The 22,173-nt window shown below is 34.7% G+C and overlaps 1 protein-coding gene and 1 long non-coding RNA gene across 12 annotated transcripts in view; one reads left to right on the top strand and one right to left on the bottom strand.

Moving 5' to 3' along the window:
- Positions 1–22,173, top strand: part of LOC147836003 (uncharacterized) — a 91,561-nt gene that overhangs the window by 40,116 nt on the left and 29,272 nt on the right. For 5 of the 10 annotated variants that reach the window (XR_015495754.1, XR_015495749.1, XR_015495755.1 and 2 more), the window contains one exon: positions 22,133–22,173. This exon is cut by the window's right edge and continues 96 nt beyond it. The exons of 1 other annotated variant lie outside the window; for it this stretch is intronic. This is a non-coding gene — a long non-coding RNA (uncharacterized LOC147836003). Of the gene's footprint in view, positions 1–46; positions 934–22,132 lie in introns of those variants that run through there. 4 more of the 10 variants (XR_015495761.1, XR_015495746.1, XR_015495758.1 and 1 more) reach the window with 2 other exon arrangements.
- On the bottom strand, positions 10,881–14,890 carry isl2b (ISL LIM homeobox 2b). Of its 2 annotated transcripts, NM_130964.2 has the most exon segments (6): positions 10,881–11,451; positions 12,103–12,270; positions 12,553–12,836; positions 13,557–13,816; positions 14,317–14,506; positions 14,740–14,890. In NM_130964.2, coding segments are annotated over 6 exon segments (1,077 nt in total). In that variant the 5' UTR covers positions 14,798–14,890; the 3' UTR covers positions 10,881–11,334.

Below are 22,173 nucleotides of genomic sequence, written 5' to 3'. Positions count from 1 at the left end.
AGCTGAGCTCCTTGCTAAAAGTCAGATCTTTCTGTTTCTGTTTCAGGAGGTAAACTCGACAGTCTTAATCTTTACATAAAGAGCAGTCTGTCCTCCGTTAGCCATGCAGCACCGACAGGTACTTGGCAGTGACACGTTATCTAATACCAGTCTCTGCGAGTCCAGCAAAGCGTGAAGTGTGACCAGCAAGCTCTCCCAGCATCCCGTTTGCTCACAGTATCAACACATGGGTCTTTCCTCAGGCCAGGTAACACATACCTATGGCATTTAGAAGAGGAAGTGAGTATTAGCTGAGCTCAAATCAAAGCCGTGTATTAAAATATTGGCCATGATCTTGACTTGCTCCTCTAAACTCTGAATAAGCACATCTGTGTTTGCATACGCTGAGTGTCTGACTCAAACTGCATTGGCGGTTTAAGGGTTTTAACGGCGGAGGCTAATTGCTTAATGAGTTTATTAGAGCTCATTTTCTGCGCTCTGGGAAGTGAGTTTAGCTTTCATCTGAGAACAAGAAGGACTCTTATCTAATGCACTTCCACAGTCTGCAGAAAAGAGACGTCTGGTGAAAAAAAAGCTCTGGTTCAGGCTCAGACTGAGATTATGACAGTTTCTGTTCAGGGTGTAAAGGCTTATGAGGATGTTTTATGGCATTCAAGCTCTTTTCTCAAAAATGTAAACATTAAATCTTATATAGATTTTTTATATATTTAGATGAATTATTCAAGTCGAAATGAGTGATTATATGGATTGTGCTGAAATAGTTAATTTTTTAAAGCTTATTTTGGTCTGAATTATCTAGAAAAATGCACTGCTCAGCTCAATTGAGTACAGCCCATTTTGAAAAAGAATATTGGCATCCATTTCTCAGTGAATATAGGTAATGCTTTTTGGTGCACTTAATCAAAACAGATTCATTAAAGAGATTTGGCTTCAGTACTGACTAATCTAATGTATATGCACAAATATAATATTGTTTTTATTAAAAATATGAATATGAGAAAAAAATAGGAAAAGAGAGATTTGTGAGGGGTGTGCTTATATATGCTGAGTACTGTATGGTGAGAATGAAGTGTCTGTATCCTGAAAATAAGGCTTTTTTATTTTGTTCAGTGTTCATCTTTCTTTATTTCTATAGCGCTTTTACAATGTAGATTGGGTCAAAGCAGCTTAACATTGAAGTTCTAGTAAATTGCAACAGCTTCAATCCAGTTTTCAGAATATTCAGTGTAATTTAAAATTCACTGCTGAGAGTCTAAACACTGAAGAGCAAATCTTTTGATGCGCAGCTCTACAATTCCCAAACCAAACAAGCCAGTGGTGACAGTGGCGAGAAACAAAGTTTATAAGATCAACATTAGGTAAAATTAACTATAGTATAATGAGCAATATGTTTTTCAAATCTGTTATTATTTATTATGTATTTATTTATTTTTTAATGAAAAGTATAATAAAACAATAAAAACAGCCAACAATGAAACTCCAAACTCTCCTGAGGTTGATTACATCAGTCTGGACTGTTTGAAGGCTGTCACAAGCTTTTTGTCATATTTCGAAGAAATAGATCACCAAAAAAATTAAAATGACCTTATAATTTATTCACCCTCAAGCCATCATTATGTGACTTTTTACTTTTAGATAAATAAAGTCGGAGTAGCTTTCAATTTTATCTTGACTCTTTCATGCTGTATAGTGGTGTTGGGCATAGTGGTCCTTTTTTAAAATTCCAAAAGCACATTAATCCATCATAAAACTAACTCATACTCCACCAGGCATGCCTTATGAAATGCACTCAAAAATGACTTTTGCAGCTTTTTCAAACTTCTTACTTAAAATGAGTTGAAACAACACAATTCTTACGTTTTTTGGGGGGACAACTTATGTGTTTTATGTTCAATATACTTCAGTTTGAAAAAACAGTCAGTAGTTATTTAGTTAAACTTAATCCATTTGTGTTGGGACAATATAAAAGATTTGTGTGAAATCCAGCATTTTTTTTACAGTGTGGACTGATGTGTTAACAAAAATATTTCAGATTTTTTTTTTTATTCTAAAACTAAATTAGTGACTTCTGGCTTCTACTTTAATCTTTACTTTGACAACTTCTTGGCTGACATACGTTGCATGATGTAAGATGCATTTGTAGTAAAAGTTCCAGGAATAGTCGTGTCTTGCGGGATCCACTTCAAAAAAGCTTAAAAAAAGGCCACTATACCCATTACCCTTATACAGCATGGAAGACAGCACAGGTCTTCTCTTTGCTATAAACAACATCAGCTCTTGTGCTAGAAGAGAATTTGCTTTAACTCTTGAACAAGAATACAAGATTGTGCCATTTTCATTGTAGAGCATCAACTTGCTAGTTATTTTTATTAATTTTTTTTCCTGGGTGCAGTTGGTCTTTTACGAGTTCTTTTGTCTGATGGGTGATGTTGAGGGCAGCTTCTGGTATGTGGTGGGTGCAGGTTTGAGACAGGATAAATGTTTGGCTGGGAACATGTTCGGCTTCTTTCTTCTCCCCCAGGATAACATAAACAGTTTTGGCACAAGAAAGCAATGCTGACCCCTAGGCCACTCTGTGACACAATCCATTCATTCTGTGTGTGTGTGTGTGTGTGTGTGTGTGTGTGTGTGTGTGTGTGTGCGTGCGTGCGTGCGTGCGTGCGTGCGTGCGTGTGTGCGTGCGTGCGTGTGTGAGAGAGTGACAAATTATACATGACGAAGTGCGTGTGTGTGTGCGTGCGTGCGTGCGTGCATGTTAAAATATCAATACCACACTCACCATAGGACAAGATGATGCACCAAATGATCTGTACCAATGAACATGGGGAAAAAATAATAAAAAAATACATGCTTTTAATTTTCTGCACATAAATTAAAAGAACCGGGTAAATAGCAGATTAGTGTTTTAATTAATAGAGTTTTAGTTTAACTAAAGAAACAATTGATTGAATTCAGATTTTCAATTTAATTCATCTGTTTTAAAGCTTTTTTTTAAAATGTGTTGGGATTTATAAATGGAACAGAAAATGACAGCGATCTTATGTGCACTTCGTCATGTATATTTTAAACCAAGGGTTCCCCAAAATTACAATGCCAATGACTCGTGATCTCCAATAGCCACTGAGGTGGTTATAAATATGTAAACCTTGCACACAATGGTGCACACTTAACAATAGGCTATTCATCATTTAATTTTGAAGAACGCCACTCAGAAACTATTTTCCATGTTTAGTTGTGGCCTGTATTTATTTTTGACGCAAGGGCTATAAAGGTGTCAAAGTTTAACCTGTGTCTGCGCCAGTGATGTAGTGGTTAGTGCGTCAACACATGCACTCCGGTGCTTACGTTGAACCGAGTTCGATTCCGCCTCGCGGCCCTTTGCCGATCCTTCCCCTCTCTGCTTTCCTGTCAATTCTCTCTTCTTTCCTATCCAAATAAAAATGATCTATAATAAAAAAAAGAAAAAAAATCAATGTGCTTTGTTTTTAATATAACATAGTCACCCCAGGGGTTGCAAAAAAATTGAAAGGCTGATGGCTTTTTATTTGCATGTTTATTCACCCTATTCTTCGCCGACGAGCGGGCGCAGCCATTTGAATCTTTTGGCTCAAGACTTCTTATTCACTTCCATTCATTTCTAGACATTAAAAACCGCTCGTTTGATGTTGCAAACTGATATTTTCTTCTTATATTATTCTACTTGGTCTGTATAGTCATGCAAACATTTGTTTGTAGAGCAAGTAGTTTGACTGTTTTCTGCCGTTTATTATTCCTAGTCTTTCTCCCATAGGCGACTGAATTGGAAGTTTTAAAACAATCGCGAAAACAGGCGCACTTCCGCATTTCATAATAAGGGCAATTTGCCCGCCTTTGTCCTTTGACTCCCCACTCTGGGAACCACTGTTTTAAATCATTGATTGAAATGAAATACACATTTTATATTGACTATTGAACTATTGGACTATTGAATGATGCAATAATTTGAAGATTGATTCTTAAACTTTTCCATGAGCAAAATTACTAATTGATGCACTGAGAATACGAGTGAATTGTTTTGTGTAGTGGTAACTGATTACAAATATAGATTGCATGATCAGATTCGCGACTCGGTGGCGCAGTGTGTAGCAAGTTCGCCTCACAGCAAAAAGGTCACTGGTTTGAGCCTCAGCTGGGTCAGTTGGCATTTCTGTGTGGAGTTTGCATGTTCTCTCCGTGGGTTTCGTCTAGGTGCTCCAGTTTTCCACACAGTCAAAAGACATGATGAATTGGGTAGGCTAAATTGTCCTAGTGTATGTGTGTGGATGAGTGTGTATGGATGTTTCCCAGTGATGGGTTGCAGCTGGAAGGGCATCCACTGCGTAAAACATATGCTTGATAAGTTGGTGGTTCATTCTGCTCTGGCAACCCGAGGTTAAGGGGACTAAGCCGAAAAAAAAAAATGACTGAATGATCAGATTCTGATTACTCAGCAGGCCAACTGGTAATTATTAATTGTTAAAAAATTTGTTAACATATTACATTTAACGATATTGAAAATCATTCTAATTATTAATAGTTTATTAATTAAGAATCTTTGTCATGGTGAATTATTTTCTTGAATTGTTCGTAAACATTTCCAGTTATACCATGCAAATGACTAAACACGGCCCATAAAATATGTAAAACCTAAAAGACTTGACAGTGTAATTGCTGTTATGTTTATTATTTTTTGTTCATGCACTCAAAAAAATATATATTTTGCTGCTTGTTCAAAGTACTTATTTAAAATAAGCTAAAACAACACGTTTGAGATTTTTTTGAGACAACCTAATGGTTTTATGTTGAATCCTCTTAAATTTATTAAGTTAACTAATTGATTTATGTTGGCACAACATGAATGAATTGTGTAAAACCCTTCATTTCATATGTGTGTGTGATGCAGAAGGCTTAAGATGACTCTTAAATTTTGTGATAAAGAAATTCCCTTTGAAAAATAAAGTTAATATAAAATAAGGTGCACATTGACAATTCTCTGTAAGTTAATGGACAACATTTTCGTGTTAAAGTGTTTTAATTCTATACATTTATTTATTTTTATTTAAAATTATAAATTTTTACATTTTGCTGATTTAGTAAATTATAAACAATCTATCTACAGAGTTATGAGTTGCAGTTTTTTCATTAACTCTAATATAATTAAAATAAAATTTATATCTTTGTTTGTTTGTTTGTTTTTATTACAATCCTATTTAAGTCTGTTATTAGCAAATTAACTAGTCCAGTGATCTAATTTAGTGATCTAGTCCAGTGAAGTGATTCACAGATAAAATAAGTTCCAGATTGTTACAGGCTATAATTTTTACCATGTATTCTGTAAATCATAAAAAACAACATAGTTTGCGTAATCTGCTTACTGTCAGTAAAGCAATTATAATTATATCCTCTACATGAATGCCAGTCTGGTCTGGTGTTGTTTGGTACCACAAGCAGTTCTTCAGAATGTCTTTTGTGTTCCACGGAAGACATTTTATTCTGTCTTTGATGTGACATTAATCTAGCATGTGCTTTCCCTATAATTATGAAGTCCTCGAAATACCCTAAGGAGAATCATTACCTTGTACATTATCAATGTTAGTTTTTAATAATCTGAAAAGACATTAATTTCCTGATTTCTGTGCTGTATTTATGATTTATTCTACCTCACATTGTCCTTTGAGAGCACTTTGGCACAGAAGAGAACCCTTGATTCATTCCCTAAAAAATATACGAATATAACACTGCCAGAAACGTCATCAGATTGAGATGATTCACTAACAGACACTGCTCTTTTAACACCCCGTGACAGCTGTAAAATAATATACTGCGGTACGTTATTATACTATTTTAAAAAAAGTCTGATACACGTTGTTTGATAAACTGTACTTCTAAAGAGTGATTAGTCAATGGAATATTGTTGAGCTAAATAGAAATGACATATTTAATTTCCTTTAAGTTTAGGTTTTGTGCGTGAGTTGAAAGCTCTGGCAAAAAGTTTCGCTGTACATCACTCTAGAAAGTATTTTGGGGATATAATACAACAAACAAAATGAATGGATGATTGTAAGTTTAAAAAGTTAATGTTCTGAATTAAATAAACAGTTGTGGAAGTGGAAAAGTCTGTTCTGTTGGCAATAATGTTGATTGTGATATCAACTTAAAACTGTGTAGTCTCATTTAATACATAAATACACTCTCAAAAATAAAGGTACAAACCTGTTACTGTGGCAGTACTTTTTCAAAATCTACTTCTGTACCTAAAAGGTTCATATTTGTACCTTAATGGTACACTTTTAAAACTTTAGGTTCTTATCTATAACCTTAAAGGTATGTTGTGCTGATAGGTACGAAAATCTTCCTTTTAAAAAAAGGTACAACCCCAGTGATGACCAACCCAGCCTCACTGGACATATGTGCACAGGATAAAAATTTTTGTAAACCGACAAATATGTACACCGGATTGTGTTGTCTTGCAGTTTTTGTTTTTCACTAATTTACTAGAGGGTGCTGTGTAAATTTTTTTGGCAATCTCAAATATGTTATTGTGGCACTTTTCTCTTAAGTGTCATTTCTCGAAAATACACCACTGTGTACATTTCTGCCCGTCTCAACATCCTCCTTTTGCATGTCCGTGAGAACATTTGGTCGGCTTGTCGTCATGCATAATATATCAGCTTGAAAGTGACTAACCCACCCACACACTTGCCTAAACCCAACCGATATTGTTTTCAAAAGCAAACTATAAGAGAAAAGCCTCTGCAGCTGTGTACTTCTACTGCAACCTCATGCTGCTTTATTGGGGTTTAGTTTACCAGCTTACTGGGACCTGTCCGCTCCGCTCTACCTCCCATGTCTGACTTTTTTGTGATTTGCTACCATGCAAACCAGTAAGGCTGTTAAAGCCGTACATACAGATGTAAACCGTCAATGGTACCGCCCTATAACATTCATTTTACACATCAAATGCAGCCATATGTATCCGCGAGCACATATTTCTTGGTTCTCAAAATTGAACACCAGGGCACATTTTCCAAATGAGCCTGAGATGTTTATTTCTGAAAGGTTGTTGTGCATTAATGAAATTATTTTAATCATTTTTAAAATTGTTAATGCAGTGGTGGATTTCTAGCTTCTGCATGTTTTATTTAGAACTGAATAATCGGAGTGTTGCATGTAGGAATTGATTATTCCTATGTTTTTAAAGGTGCCTTGTTGTGCTTTTTAATGTACATTTTTGTCCGTTGTGTGTTATTTGAACTGAAACATGAAGACAGGGCGGAACATTGCTTCTCCTTAATATACATAAAAGCTAGTAGCATTTTGTTATTATCACTCTGCCAGTGAGAGTGGTTGAGCTCAAGTTCATATAGCAATAGTTTCTTTAAGGGGGTGGGTCATGTCAGATACTAGAGAACATTTGATTGTTTAAAACAGGGGTGTCCAAAGTCAGTCCTGGAGGACCGGTGTCCTGCTGACTTTAGTTCCAACTTGCTTCAACACACCTGCCTGGAAGTTTGTAGTATACCTAGTATCAAGAGCTTAGCTGAGTTTAGGTGTGTTTGATTAGGATTGAAGGTGAACTCTCCAGGACACTGAACTGAATGTGGACACCCCTGGTTTAGAAGAAGAATTGAAGTATGTCAAAAAAAAATGAAGAATTGAAGGGGATGTCAAAAACATTATTGTGACAAGCTGCAAGTTTTAGATGTTTATATTTTCTAAATGCAAATTTATGGCTACTTTAAATATTAAGCATAAAGCACATTAAGGATCACTACACAATTTGTAAAACTTGTGCTTTCCAGGAAATCCCTTGCATAAACAAATAGTCAGTGGTAGATATTGGCTAAATCCAATGCAGGTCTAAATGTTTGACTGATGAAACATAAAGAAAATCTACTTATGTGTCCTTTAAAAAGGAATTGTCTAAAGATAATGAATGTGTGTAATGTAGTGCTAATCAACCTTGTTTATGACTACAGAAATTAATAGAATTTTTGACTTGTTTGCAAATCAGCTCACAGAAGATGAATATGATGTTAAACACTCAATTTCTATTATTTGAGTGTAGAAAATATATGTTGTTATTCTCTTTAAAAAAATACTTTAAGCTCTGCAATGCTAAAAATGTTTTTGGTCTCCTCTGTTTGGTGTAATTATTCTTATTAAATGCAATAGTTTGATTCTTTGAGGAAAATATTTATTAAATAGTCAACAGAATTTTTATCGTTCATTATTATTTGCCCTATTTTAAGTGTACTGTAGTTCCTTTGTATGCAGCAGTGTAATTCTTTGACAAGAAAAGCTGGGAATTTGACTGACTTACTTTGGGGCGGTTTTGTTGCAGTGAAAAATCTGATGTTGCGACAGCCTTACTGGATAAGATTTTGAAATTAAGTTTTAATAATTATTAATTAAATTATTATTAAATTAAATTTTTTTTAATGATTTTATGCTTGACAATAGAGTTTCTGTTAAGTTGATCACCATGCTGAAAAGAAAAATAATAATTCATATCAATTTATTTAGCAATTTAATTATAGCATGAGCTAATTTAGCTGTCCAGTTGAACTAAACCTGAAAATAAAATTGTTGAAATTAGTCATGTTTTGGAGCAGTCCCTTTGTTTATTCCACAGATCGAGTTTGTCTTGCACAATATAGTTCATTGTTGAACATAATTTGTTTTGATGTAAATATTTGTCTGTTTTTAGATTATAGAACTTGTCATATTACTCAATCAATTCCAAACATTTGCATAAAATGTTGACCTACATTGTCAAATTTGAGAGAAGGCTTCAGATTGAGGACAGTTTGTTTTCAGTGCCGGTAGCCATTAATGTGAAAGCAATATTGCGATGACCCTTTGAACGCTGCTGTAGAACACTGTCTGTGTTCTCCCCATGCTGGAATGATAAAAAACATGAGTTATAGGTCTGTTTATCCCGCTCTTAAGGCCCTGAGTGCATTATCAAACATAGAATGCATTAGAGTCGGTATTGTTAAAAGTGTTTTTAAGATCTAATAAATCCTGGTTATTTATGGACGCATGGTCACATCACTTCACCCCCACCATCTACTTCAATTTAGCCTGAGCTCTGCACCCGTACCTGTGTGAAACTAAAATCCCAGCACTGTCTCGTCCCACATACTGTATGAAGGATGTATCCGAACTTCTGCTATATTTCTGCTTCTTGGATTGATGCAGTGGCATTATATTATTCTGCATGGTTCAATTCTAGACGTCTGTTTTCCTCACATGCCAGATGCTTATGTGTGTCTTGAAGACTGAAGAGTGAATGCTGAAGCCATGCTCAACTGTTTTATAGTCTGTTATTGTAGAGTGGGTGGCTTTGACCTCCCTCCATGCCTTGAACAGTGTGTGCGTGTGTGTGTGTCTGTGTGTGTGTGTCTGTGTGTGTGTCTGTGTCTGTGTGTGTCTGTGTGTTTATTCTCCTAATGGGAATTCATAATTTTTTAGTTTGTCTTCAGATGGGTGTGTTTCCTTGATTTATAGTCATATCACAAGAAATAGGTTAAAAATGTTGCAAAGGCCTGTGTGAACATTAACGCACACTCAAAATGTTATTAAAAGAAATGCCAGAAAAGTATTTCTGTGGGTAAACCGAATCCATGAAACTGGCGACACAGTTAGAATCGCTTTGCAGCTGCTCATTTCTGCCTGGATCTTGGTGAATGGAGCTGTTCAAAATATTCTGAGAGCTTACAGCCTAAATCAAATTTGTATGAATTCCTTCTATTTCCTTCCTTTCTATCTTTCGCTGATTGATTATCTCACTTAAACAAGTGTTAGAGAGATTTGCTTATATTCATCAGTCTTGTCTGTTTGCAGCTGTATTAATAGCACCTGAAGCCTACCAAAATAACCATGTTACTGCTGTTAGCATTTAGTAAAAAAAGCTTTTTGCTTTACTGTCTTTTGGATTCGCATGCAATATTTCATCTATTAAGAAAGATTTAAACTACATAAAAGTGTATAGCTGAAATTGTAGGCCTATAATGTCAGACTTATACAATTTTTGTCAATCTTCTCACACACTTGTGGTCTCATTAAGCTCGTATTTATTTTATTGAAAAATACATTGGCTTCTATAGGCCTGCTATAAGCTCTGGGGTTTAGTGAATTAATATTAGCATTTCTTTTTTTTATTTTATTTAGTTCTGCTCGAACTTATTTTTTATTCACATGGATTGAACTTGTGAACGTCTAGTAAGTAGATTTTAACGGAAAACAAAATTTGGCCGGTTGATTTAATAGGCTAATAAGCAAATTGCTGTGTAAATAATTTTTTAAAGCCTTTTTTTAGTTTTTTTTTCGAATCACATTTCGCGTCTGCGATTTTCAATGTGTTGTTTGTTGGTTTGATAGCACAGCATGCAAAAGCTCAAGCGATCGTTATTTGACAAGATGCGTCGGATTGCAATTGAAAATAGGCTTGATTGTTTAATATATCAGACCACAAAATAAAAAGAATATAGGCTACTTCTATCACTAAATCAGATTCAGATAAATCCGGGTTGATTTTAAGATTGAAGATTATATTTTCAGGATTTTTACAGTTTTGCAATTTAGCTATTTTATTAATCACACTTTTTAAATAGCTTGATTAGCCTAAAACAAATGCGCAAAGTCATAGGTTTTATGAAAAAAAAGAAACGAGCTTTTCCATTACAAAGGTTTCATTTACAAATGTGGTATCCTATTTTAATATGAAATAATGGTCGACTTTTTAATGATTGCATTATTAGTATTATTGTTATTATCATCATTATTATTAGCATCATAATGCACAGACTATTTATAATATTTCTGTAGGCCTACCAATTAAACGCGTTCAATATTTACCAGTTTAAAAAACTGACTGTGCTGATTTGTTTATTTTTATGCGAATTCATGTGACAATAAATAACAATAACTTAACTTAGCTCAAAGACAGTTGTCTGCCTTTTAAAATTCACAACAACAACAAAAAATCCCATCTTCTGAAATCGAGTCTTTTAAAAAGGTACTTTTCCAGAAAAAAGAAAGTCAAAAAAAAAACAAATACAATCATAACGAATAACGAATATCCATTTCGTGTGAACATGGTCCCGCATTTAGTGTAAGCTTCACTTTCCATCATTTGACTCCCCGGACCAGCGCGGATTTGGTGACGTATATTTTAGGAAGAACGCGATCCTCTGTTCCTATAGTGCAGGTTGTTTCATAAAGCGCTGTCCGGTGATGCAGACGGAATTTCCCGCGTCCGTGATACGAGCTGCTCTCGGGATTTACCAGGGAACAGACGAGCAGTCGCTCTCACGTCTCCACCGGGCTCGGTACCATACTGTTCGGTGTGTCCGGTAACTGTGAAGAGAGAGAGGTCACGTCGCTGCCCGATGAGTTTCCCAAAGAACCGGATTCCGAGAAAGAGACCTGAAAGTGAAAGACACATTTAACAATAAATAAACTATGTTAGCCTATTATAATTATAATAATTATCATCATCATATTGTTATTATTATTATTAAAGTTATTCATAAATAATAATATTATTGGTAATTATTTCCTAATAGCCAATAATAAAAGGCAATAACAGTTATTGTAATGATGATATAATAATTATTATTTATAAATAATTGTGCAATCATTATTAACAAATGCTTATAATCATTAATAAATAATAACAACAATAATAATAGCCTAATAATAATGGTATAATAGTCATCTTTATTATTGACTTGTATGCTAATTGATTATAAATTATAACAATATTAGATGGTTGTTATAATAATAATAATTATTATTATTAAGCCTATTATTGTTATTAGGCTTTATATATTACCCTATGTTAGTTATATTTATGAATAATTGTGTAATCGTTGTTATTGTTATTAACAAATATGCATATTTATAATCATTCATATATAATAATAATGTTAATAATAATCATCATTAACAAATAGGCTAATTGTTCATCAATGGTAATAAAAATATTAGATTGTTATTATTATTATTATTATTATTAGGCTTTTTTTTTATTTATTTAAAATTAATAACATTTAATTTATTTATTTTTGTTCTCACCAGCTGTTGAAAGGCAGGTTGATCTAAGTCACTCTGAAGTGCAAATTCGCTGAGCGCTTTCCATGGTGGTTGGTAAGCCTGCACATCCACCGGGTGTCCTGGCACTGAGGGGTTGTGTCTTATTGGGCTGCCTGCAACCAGCGCAGTGCCCGTCATACCCTGCAGATTCTAAACCAAAAGAAGCCACACATCTATCTTTTACAATTGCATTTTAAGACAAACAATAGCCTACATCATAAAACAGTTTTGCTACAATTGTTTGTATCATTAAACGGAGTTGACAACTAAATGGACTGCTTTTATCTAAGCCTGCAGTCGAATTACAATCTCGTTTCAAACCATCTCGGTTGATATCAAATGTCAGGGATCACTCAGACCCGCACTACTTAAAGTCTGTTTTTCGCACTTGGAGAATTTCTCACATGGAAAGTGCATTAGTGAGACACTTACCGTCTTATCGCCATGCTGCTGCTGTAACTGTTTCATTAGTATGGATCTCTTCTTATCCTTGCAGCGCTTGTTTTGGAACCAGACTCGAATGACCCGCGGGCTCAGGCCTGTCATCTCCACCAGCTGCTCCTTCATGAGCGCATCTGGTCGCGGGTTTGCGTTGTAGCACGTCCGTAAAGTGTGGAGCTGTTTTTCGTTCAGAACCGTCCTCACCCGAGTGGTCTTCTCCGATTGCTTGTGCACGTGGTTCCGATGAGGGGTTTGTCGGACCGACACCGGATCAGCTGAAGACAAAAAAAAAAATAAAACAGTTTGGGAATGTGTCGGAAAATTATGGGGAACGTGCGTAAAATATAGGCTTGCCTGTATACCAATAGCTTATATAGTTCTCAGCAGACGTATTGCTGCTTAACATAATTAAAATCAAATGTTATAAATATTGTTATAAATGTTGTTGTTATTTTGAACAAATGTAATGAATATTATGATAAATTACAAATAAAATTGACCGATATATCTGAAATCTGCTATTAAATTCTTGATTTATTAAAACTATTAAACGAATTAAATTTGGATTGGAAAGAATGAATGATTAAATGCATATTATGTTTATTTCAATCGATGTTATTTTGCATTGAAGATTATTTATATATAATAATGCATATGTATTTGTGAATGAGGAAATTAAAGTCCCTTTGTAGAGCTCTGCAGTATTTAAATGCCCTGCCGCGCAGGCTTATCAGTGGTTGACTAAACAAAGTTATCAAGCGGATCAGCCTGTAATTAGCTATTATGTAACAACACTACACGATTCCTCCCACAGAAGCCTATAATTACAATTCACTTTAGCCCCTGACTATGTGCTGAGAGCCATCACTTTATAAAAAAATGACCCTAAATAAGTTCTAACCGTTCCAAGCAATAATTTTATTGTTTTTTATTTTAATTCAAATTTTGCTTTGGATTATGTTACCAAAGTGAGACTATAATTGTGCTATACTGACCTGCCATGTGTAGTCCTCTAGTGTGGATGTTTCCTGGACTAAGTGGACTGCCGCCTGGTCCGCGCTCCAGAGCCAGACCATGATCTGCCCGACATAACAGTTCCTCGTCCCGGACAGAGAACTCATCCCCGGGCAAAAGCTGCCGGCTACACACCGAACAGCGGAAGCATTCGATGTGATACACACTGTCCCGAGCTCGCATGACCAAATCACTGCTGCTGAAGCCCAAAGTGCATTTTGCGCATTTTATACCGAACAATCTGTTGGATGTTGAAAAGAAAAACATAGTTTTGTTTGTAATTAGAGTATACATCAATCCACTGTTATGTCTAGCATACACTCGAAGCATGCTTTTTAATTTAACTGCACTCTCTTAAAAATAAAGGTTCCAAAATAAGTTTTAGTTGTTTTTGTTTTTTGCAGCATTGACATAGAAGAATAGGCTACATTTCCCAGTTTCTCTGAAGAGCCGTGCACTAATCTTTAAAACAACCATTTTATTTCTTGGCGTAAATAGCATTTTAGTAATCTTGTTAGATATAAATTACATGTTATAAAGAATTGTTGTGGGATAAAATGGTCTGGATTTTAAAGCTTCAGTAGAAATGCCAATGAAGAAACTTTGTTTTTAATAGTGTGCAGTCTATTTCCAGATATTTTTATTAGCTATCCAAGTAAAGCGTTTCACACATCCGTTTATAGACTTAATACTGAAATAATGCATGCTTTTCCCGAAACAAACCAAGCGAAAAAAACCTACCTTACATAATCTCTCTTGCAGTACGTTTTCCCGTCCCGTACGAAGCAAGTGCATGTCTCGTCCAGGTATTGGTTGCACTCCACACATTTTAAACAGGCTGCGTGCCACTCCAGGTCGGGGGAGACGCGCAGGATGTACTGGTCGTGGATCTGACTGCCGCAGCCAACGCACATCGCAAGTCCGGACTTCTCTGGACACATACAAAAATAAACATATACAGAGTTAACTGAGCTCGATAAAATCTTTACGTGTTTTCATATTACATATCGAAACAAAATCTTTGAGTTAGTAAATACTAACTCTGGGATAGTGGACTAGCCTATACTGCAAAATCAGCCGCGAATATGTCATAATTTCTGCAAAATCCAATGTATGTAAACACATACTTCTAGAAACTACTTCAGGATTTGTGTAAATACCTACTTTTGGAATGATCCCCCATATCATCCAAAAAAGAAGAGCTGAATATTATATCCACCATACAGGTTGCCCGAAGATTGCTTGAAGAAAGAGAAAGAAAGAAAAGGTAGCCTTGTATCCCGCTCCCAGCTGTCCCGCAACTTCAGTCTGGAGTGAGGAGAGATGGAGAGGGGGTGAACGCTGGAGCAGGGGCTGACAGAGCTGTGTCTGCCGCGCGAGACGTGACGTCAGGCGTAAACCCGAACTAAGACGCGTCAGTAGGGGGCAACAAGTCACAGTGCACCCGCTATTGATTCAACCCACTCCCCAGACATGATCAGATAACTGTGCTTGTTGTTTCAGAACAATATGAAAACATCTTGATTCGTTGCTTGAGGTTGGTTGGAGGATGGATAGACGTGGAAAAGTGATAAAGATTTAACAAATTTTACGGGATCAAAACTGTCATTTGAGGTGAGATTTATTTTGGCAAAGTGGCTCATTAGGGTCCAAGCAAGCAACCTACAATCAGAGTGACATCTACTGGTTGACAAGTTAGGCCACAAACCTGAGTACTATCGCAGTGATTAAAGGGATAGTTTTATCCGAAAAAAAAGTTCATTTACTGACCTTCATTTGACACAAGCATGTTCAGTTTTAAGGTTTGGTCTTTTTTTTATTGATCACACAAGATGATATTTTGATAATTGACTTTCATAGTAGTCTATATTCCTACAATAGATGTAAATGATTACCTATTTCCGAGCTTTATATAAAATATCTTGGTTTTTGCTTAAAAGAAAAACAACCACTTTGGAACCACTTGAGGCTGAGAATAATGTGTACATGTTAATTTTAGGGTAAACTATCACTTTAAGAGTATTTTTCCAAAGAAATATTCAGACTTTCGTACAGATGTAGAAAGATTGTTAGATTTGTTTTTCGATCATTTTAAAATGTTTCCTATTTATGTTTCAATAACTTTAGCTATTTTCATTGGATTTCCAAAATATAGAAATTTCCTTAATTTAGAGAAAAGTTGCATTGCTATGTAGAAAATAAAATATGAATAATGCTTCATACAGTGCTCTGCATAAATGAGTACACCTGAAAATGAATATTTTTATCTTTCTCAGTGAATAGGTAACATATTTTGGTGCATTTGAAAGCATATATTTATTAAAAATAATATTTTAATCACCAAACATATAAATGGAAAAAAAAATATGTTATATTTATCTTGACTTTTGCCTATTTTAACATTTTTAAAAATATTTTTCCCCTAACATATACGTTTGGGCTACTAACTCTAAAGGTATTATGTCAGATTAGCTCTAGATTTTGATATAATAAAAACTCATATAATTTATTTAATTTGATAATATTGAAAAGATTCCTTTAGAAAATAGGCATTTATGTGAGAAATTTGTGAGGGGGGTTTACTGTATGCTGAGCACTGTGTGTGTGTGTGTGTGTGTGTGTGTGTGTGTGTGTGTGTGTGTGTGTGTGTGTGTGTGTGTGTGTGTGTGTTTGTGTGTTTGTGTGTGTGTGTTTGCCTGTCTAACAGCAGCCATGTGCAGCATGATGTTCATTTAAACACATATTTGTAAATGTCTCTTTTCCTTTTTCTTTTTACGAATGCAGTAAGAGCAAGTGATGAATATAACATTATCTTCAGTGTAATTCCTCTACAGGGTCACTGTAAGTGTAACATGCAGAAGACAGTAAAAGTAAACGTTTTTGTTCAGTTTTTAGTACCCATAAGAACAATTCAGCACAAAGTAAAAAAAAAAACATTTAAAATAACTGAAGAAACTTACAGTATATATATATATATATATATATATATATATATATATATATATATATATATATATATATATATATATATATATATATATATATATATATATATGTATGGTGTCAAGGGTGGCGCAGTGGGTAGCCCTGTCACCTCACAGCAAGTAGGTCGCTAGTTCGAGCCTCAGCTGGGTCAGTTGGCATTTCTGTGAGGAGTTTGCATGTTCTCCCGTGTTGGTGTGGGTTTCCTCCGGATGCTCTGGTTTTCCTCACAAGTCTAAAAACGTGGTATAGGTGAATTGGTTAAGCTAAATTGTCTGTAGTGTATATGTGTGAATGAATGTGTATGGATTTTCCCAGTGATGGGTTGCAGTTGGAATGGCATCCGCTGCATAACACATGTCCTGGATAAGTTGGCGGTTCATTCCGCTATGGCAACACCTGATTAATAAAGGGATTAGACCGAAAAGAAAATTAATGAATGAAGAATAATCATTACAGCTATTAAAATATTAAGTGAATTATTTTTATTATTTTATTATATAATTTTTATCACAGCAAGAAGGTTGCTGGTTCGACTAAATCTAATAAGGTAAATTAATGAATGAATATATATAAGGAATGAATGTTATTGTGAATGCAATTCGGATGTCAAAAGTTCTTCATGGAACCATCACTGCCAATAAAAACTGAAATTTTTTAGGAGTATAACCCTCTACTTAATGTTTAATGAGCGCTGAACATGCATGTAAACATTAAATGCATTTAAAGTCATAAGCCATGCAGCCTCCTGTGCAATGGGAATAAGACATGCGGCGCAACCAGCAAACATGCAAAAAATCAAAAACATCACATGGCTATTGACAGATATTGTGCTTCACCGTGGCCCTTTATTTCATTCAGAACCGCTTGATCCGTGTTCCCCTCCAATGGGGGATAGGCCAGCTGTCAGGGGTCTGCATTAGCAGAGTTTAAGTGTGGCTAATGGCAGCTTTAAGCCTTAAATTATTTACTGCTCTCATCAGAAATGAGACTTAAAGTGCTGTGTGTCCAGCCAGCCCCAGAACAGCTACAAGTGCCAAAACCACAGGCAGAACTCAATGCACACAATTTCAAAGGAAAATAAATAAATCACGCCATACAGCAATGATTATTACTATCATAAACAGACATTTTGGTTTGATTTATTTTATATTTATAATGTTTTTAGTTTTTTTTCTCTTGATACAATAAGACTTTTTTTTCCATGTATGCACATTTTTAGCAGAGGCCCAGAAAAAGCAAGAAAAAAAAATCAGGTCCTCCCGCACGCTCCTCTGAAAGTAGAATCATGTTGCTTATATATAATTCAACATACGTCTGATTTAATGTAGCATTCACATAATAATTAGTATTAATTTTTGATCGCGGCCTCAGGGCATTTCTGCATTGTTGGCAGAGAGAGCAGTGCCATTATTATTATAACGGTGTTTCTGTCAGTCTGGCCTTTTATTTTACAAATGCGAAGCTTGTATCTGTGTCCGTGTCAACACTGAAGCGCTTTCCGCGTTCATTAAGAGCTGCTACAAATATGTCTGTCAGTCTAATGAATGGAACCACTCCTCTGTGGACCGCCCTGACAAACTCTCCATTCACGCCTGTATGGTTGTTGAGTTGTTTTCAGTACTTCCCATGGGTTGCTTCAATCCTTTTAGATTCTGTGTTGATTTCGGCATTAAGAAAAAAATGACACTCTAATCATTTTACAGTCGTGTACATGCACAATGTGAAAATTCACAGTTGGAGAGAAATGCAAACCCTTTCTATAAAGGGATAGTTCACCTAAAAACGAACAGTCCATTTTAGGACATTTTCCTGACCTCCACTTTCAGACTTGTTTCAGTTTCTTTCTTCTGTTGTTCACAACAGAAGATATTTTTTAAATTGTTGGAAACCAGTAGCCATTGACTGCATACTTCCATTTCATATGGAATTCAGTAGCTACCTTGTCTGATTTCTTCTTTGTTCAACAAGGTTTGACTCCTAGAGGAATTGAAAAGGGTGAATACATTTCCCTTTTGGCTGAACTGTCTCTTTAATAACTGTTTAACCCTCTTTTGGAAGAAAAGCTTTGTAGGATTTTAGGGTCAAACTTTACATTGTTTCATTAGTTATTGTTATTGTATTGATTAACATGAACTAATTATGAACAACCCTTACATTTTTTTAAGCATAGCTTAACAATTATTAATGCCTTATTATACCATTATATAACGTTAGTTTAATGCAGTGTGAATTAACAAACATTATTAGTTCATGTTAACTAATGTTAACTAACATGAACAAATACTGTAATAAATATGTTGTTCATTGTTTGTTTGTGTTAGTAAATGCATTAACTAAAACAACCTTATTGTAAAGTGTCACCAAATTTTGTATGAGACATGTTTACTAAATGGTTTTAGATTTTATTTATTTATTTTTTAGATGTCTGGATGCAAATCGTTCTCTTCACGCTAAAGCATATTTTATGATTTTGAAGCTATTCTTAACCTCTTAAGCATCAGGTATGTAAATACATTTTATAAATATACAATAAATTGTTATGACCAATTAATGCACTTAGTTAATTAGTTAGTAGTGATTGCCTGATTTATTGATTGATTGATTGCAATTTTCCACATTTTGCCCCAAAATTATTTATAAAATAATAATATACCTGTAGAAATTCAGTAAGAAAAAAAAAAAAAAAAAAAAAAAAATATATATATATATATATATATATATATATATATATATATATATATGGTATTATTAGCCCCCGTTTATTTTTCCCCCAATTTCTGTTTGACGGAGAGAAGTTTTTTTCAGCACATTTCTAAGCATAATAGTTTTAAAAACTCATTTCTAATAACTGATTTATTTTATTTTTGCCATAATGACAGTAAATAGTATTTGACTAGATATTTTTCAAAACACTTTTATAGAGCTTAAAGTGACATTTAAAGGCTTAATTAGGTTAATTATGTTAGCTAGGCAGGTTAGGGTAATTGGGCAAGTTATTGTATAACGATGGTTTATTCTGTAAACTATCAAAAAAAATTACTTAAAAGGGCTAATAATTTTGTCCTTAAAATAGTTATTACAAAATGAAAAACTACTTTTATTGTTGCCGAAATAAACCAAATAAGACTTTTTCCAGAAGAAAAAATATTATCAGACATACTGTGAAAATGTCATTGCTCTGTTAAACATCGTTTGGGAATGTTTTAAAAAGGAAAAAAAAAATTTCAAAAGGGCATTTTTCAGTTTTTCTGTCTTTAACTGTATGTATGTATGTATGTATGTATGTATGTATGTATGTATGTATGTATGAATGTATGTATGTATGGATGTAGATAGATAGACAGACAGACAGACAGACAGACAGACAGACAGACAGACAGACAGACAGACAGACAGACAGACAGACAGACAGACAGACAGACAGATAGATAGATAGATAGATAGATAGATAGATAGATAGATAGATAGATAGATAGATAGATAGATAGATAGATAGATGGATGGAGCCTTATGAAACATCAGTAAATCTTGAATGATTAAGCAGAATAAGAAAGTACTTTATTTATGTAAGTGTACAGCAAACCACATGGAATTGTTTGTGGTTTCTAAGAGATAAAATTAAATAATACAAATAAAACAAAAGGGTAATCAACTCCATATATATGCATACATATATAATAAAAATATTATCATTTGTAAAAAATAATAATAATAATAATAATAATGATTTTGAGATAAGTAAAAAATGTTTACTGATTTGAATACCTAAATAATGCCATTAAAAAGTCAAAGATGAGATGTCCCATTTTGGTGCAAAGTTCCATGGCAACCTTATTTGCATGGCTTCCTCCTGGTGGTCAGATTCTAGGACTGATGAGGATTGCAGCTGTTTAATGAGCTGAAGTGTGTTCATGTTTTCACACCTGACGGCTGAACAGTGGGGTGTGTATGTATCTAAATGTGGCCATTTCTGCCTCAGATGCCCAAGGGACAGTTGGGCAGGCAGGCGGTGAGAGCATGCCTATTTTACCCGGCTGTTCTGCCCCATGTGATGGTTTTTGCAGCACCACAGGGCCAGAAGATGAACAGACTATCAGTGCCTTCTGCTCTGCCAACACACGCCACAGAAACAAGCGCTCGGGGAAAACTGACCAACCGGACACAAATCACGAGCCCATTTGTCTTCCGCTGTACTCACATACACTGCCCTCTACTAATAATGGCATACTTCGTAAATTGATTAAAAAAAATGTCTCTAATGTTTAACCTTTTGATCTTTTGCTCGAAATATTAACTAAACAAAATTGATGATGCTTGAGTTTGAGGAGAAAAGGCTTTTTTCCTTGTAGCCCTGAAGTTTTAGTTATCTGTGGCAACATTTACCTCAAAGCACAGCTCTGTTTTTTTTTTTTTTTTTTTGGTAATATAGTAAATGAGTGAATAAATGGATAAGTTTGGAGGTCTTGACTGAGCTATTTGAGAAGATCTTTGTCAGTCAGGTGTATCATAACATATAAAATATTAATTAAAAAATATTTTGCCCATATTAATTCATAGAGGTACAACAATTGTCATATGAAAACTGAGCTGTGCTTGAAGTTGTTTGTTTTCAGTGAAAAGAGAAGAGTTTTGTCTGGTAGTTTGTAATATTCAGAAAATTGGTCAATCTTATTTTACTGTGATATATGTGTAAACACAAAGGTCATTCATTTATTCATTCACTATGATTTAAGAAAATGTTGATGAGCTTCACAAATGAGAAGTTGCTACACTCTCAGATATAAAAGTGAAAATACTGTCACTGGAGCTGTACCCTTTCAAAAGGTACACTTTTGTATGTTAAGGTAACATATTAGTACCTAAAGGATCCATATGATAAATAGCACTGAATGGGTTCTTTGATTTGTAGTGTTTACGGTGGTGATGATGATGATGATATGAGTAAGAGCCAAAGAACGGCAGTACTAAATAGCACCTGAACTACCACAAATAACCAATGCAATACCAAATTTCTTTTGCATTTATCTTTAAAGTAAACAATAGAACACTCTAAAAAATTATCGGACGTATTAACCCAATTTTGGGTCAAATATGGACAAAACCGAACATTAGATTAAGTTTTTCAATTAAATTGAAAATATTTACTTTAAAGATCTCGTTCTGAAAATGTACCAATATATACATTTCTGGATAGCGCCAAATGTGCCCCAGGAGGTATGTTTTCTTTTGCTGGTTTTGTTTTCACGAATCCACCAGTGGCTGCTGTGCGCGATTTTTGAGATCTCAAATTTTTCTCACAAGTGCCATTCGCGGCTGCTGTTTTCCCGTAAACTCACCAAAAGCCACTGTCGACTGACTGACTTACTGACTGACTCACCCTCCTCCTTCCCTAAACCCAACCAATAGTGTTTTTAAAAGCAACAATTGACCAGTTGAATTGAACAATTGAATTGAACAATTGAATTCAGAAAAAGAAAAGGTCCACGTCTGATTTTTACCACGTTTCTGATTTTACCCCATTCTCACCCTGTTATTTACTTGTTTTTTTTTTTTTTTTTGGCTTTTGTTTTAGTTTTACTCACTGGAACCATTTTTCGCCGGACTCAAACCCGT

Source organism: Danio rerio, chromosome 7 (genome assembly GCF_052040795.2).
Source record: "Danio rerio strain M-AB ecotype USA chromosome 7, GRCz13ab, whole genome shotgun sequence".
NCBI classification, from domain to species: Eukaryota; Metazoa; Chordata; class Actinopteri; order Cypriniformes; family Danionidae; genus Danio; species Danio rerio.
The sequence above is the reverse complement of the archived record's forward strand: the minus strand, read 5'-3'. Positions and strand labels throughout refer to the sequence as shown.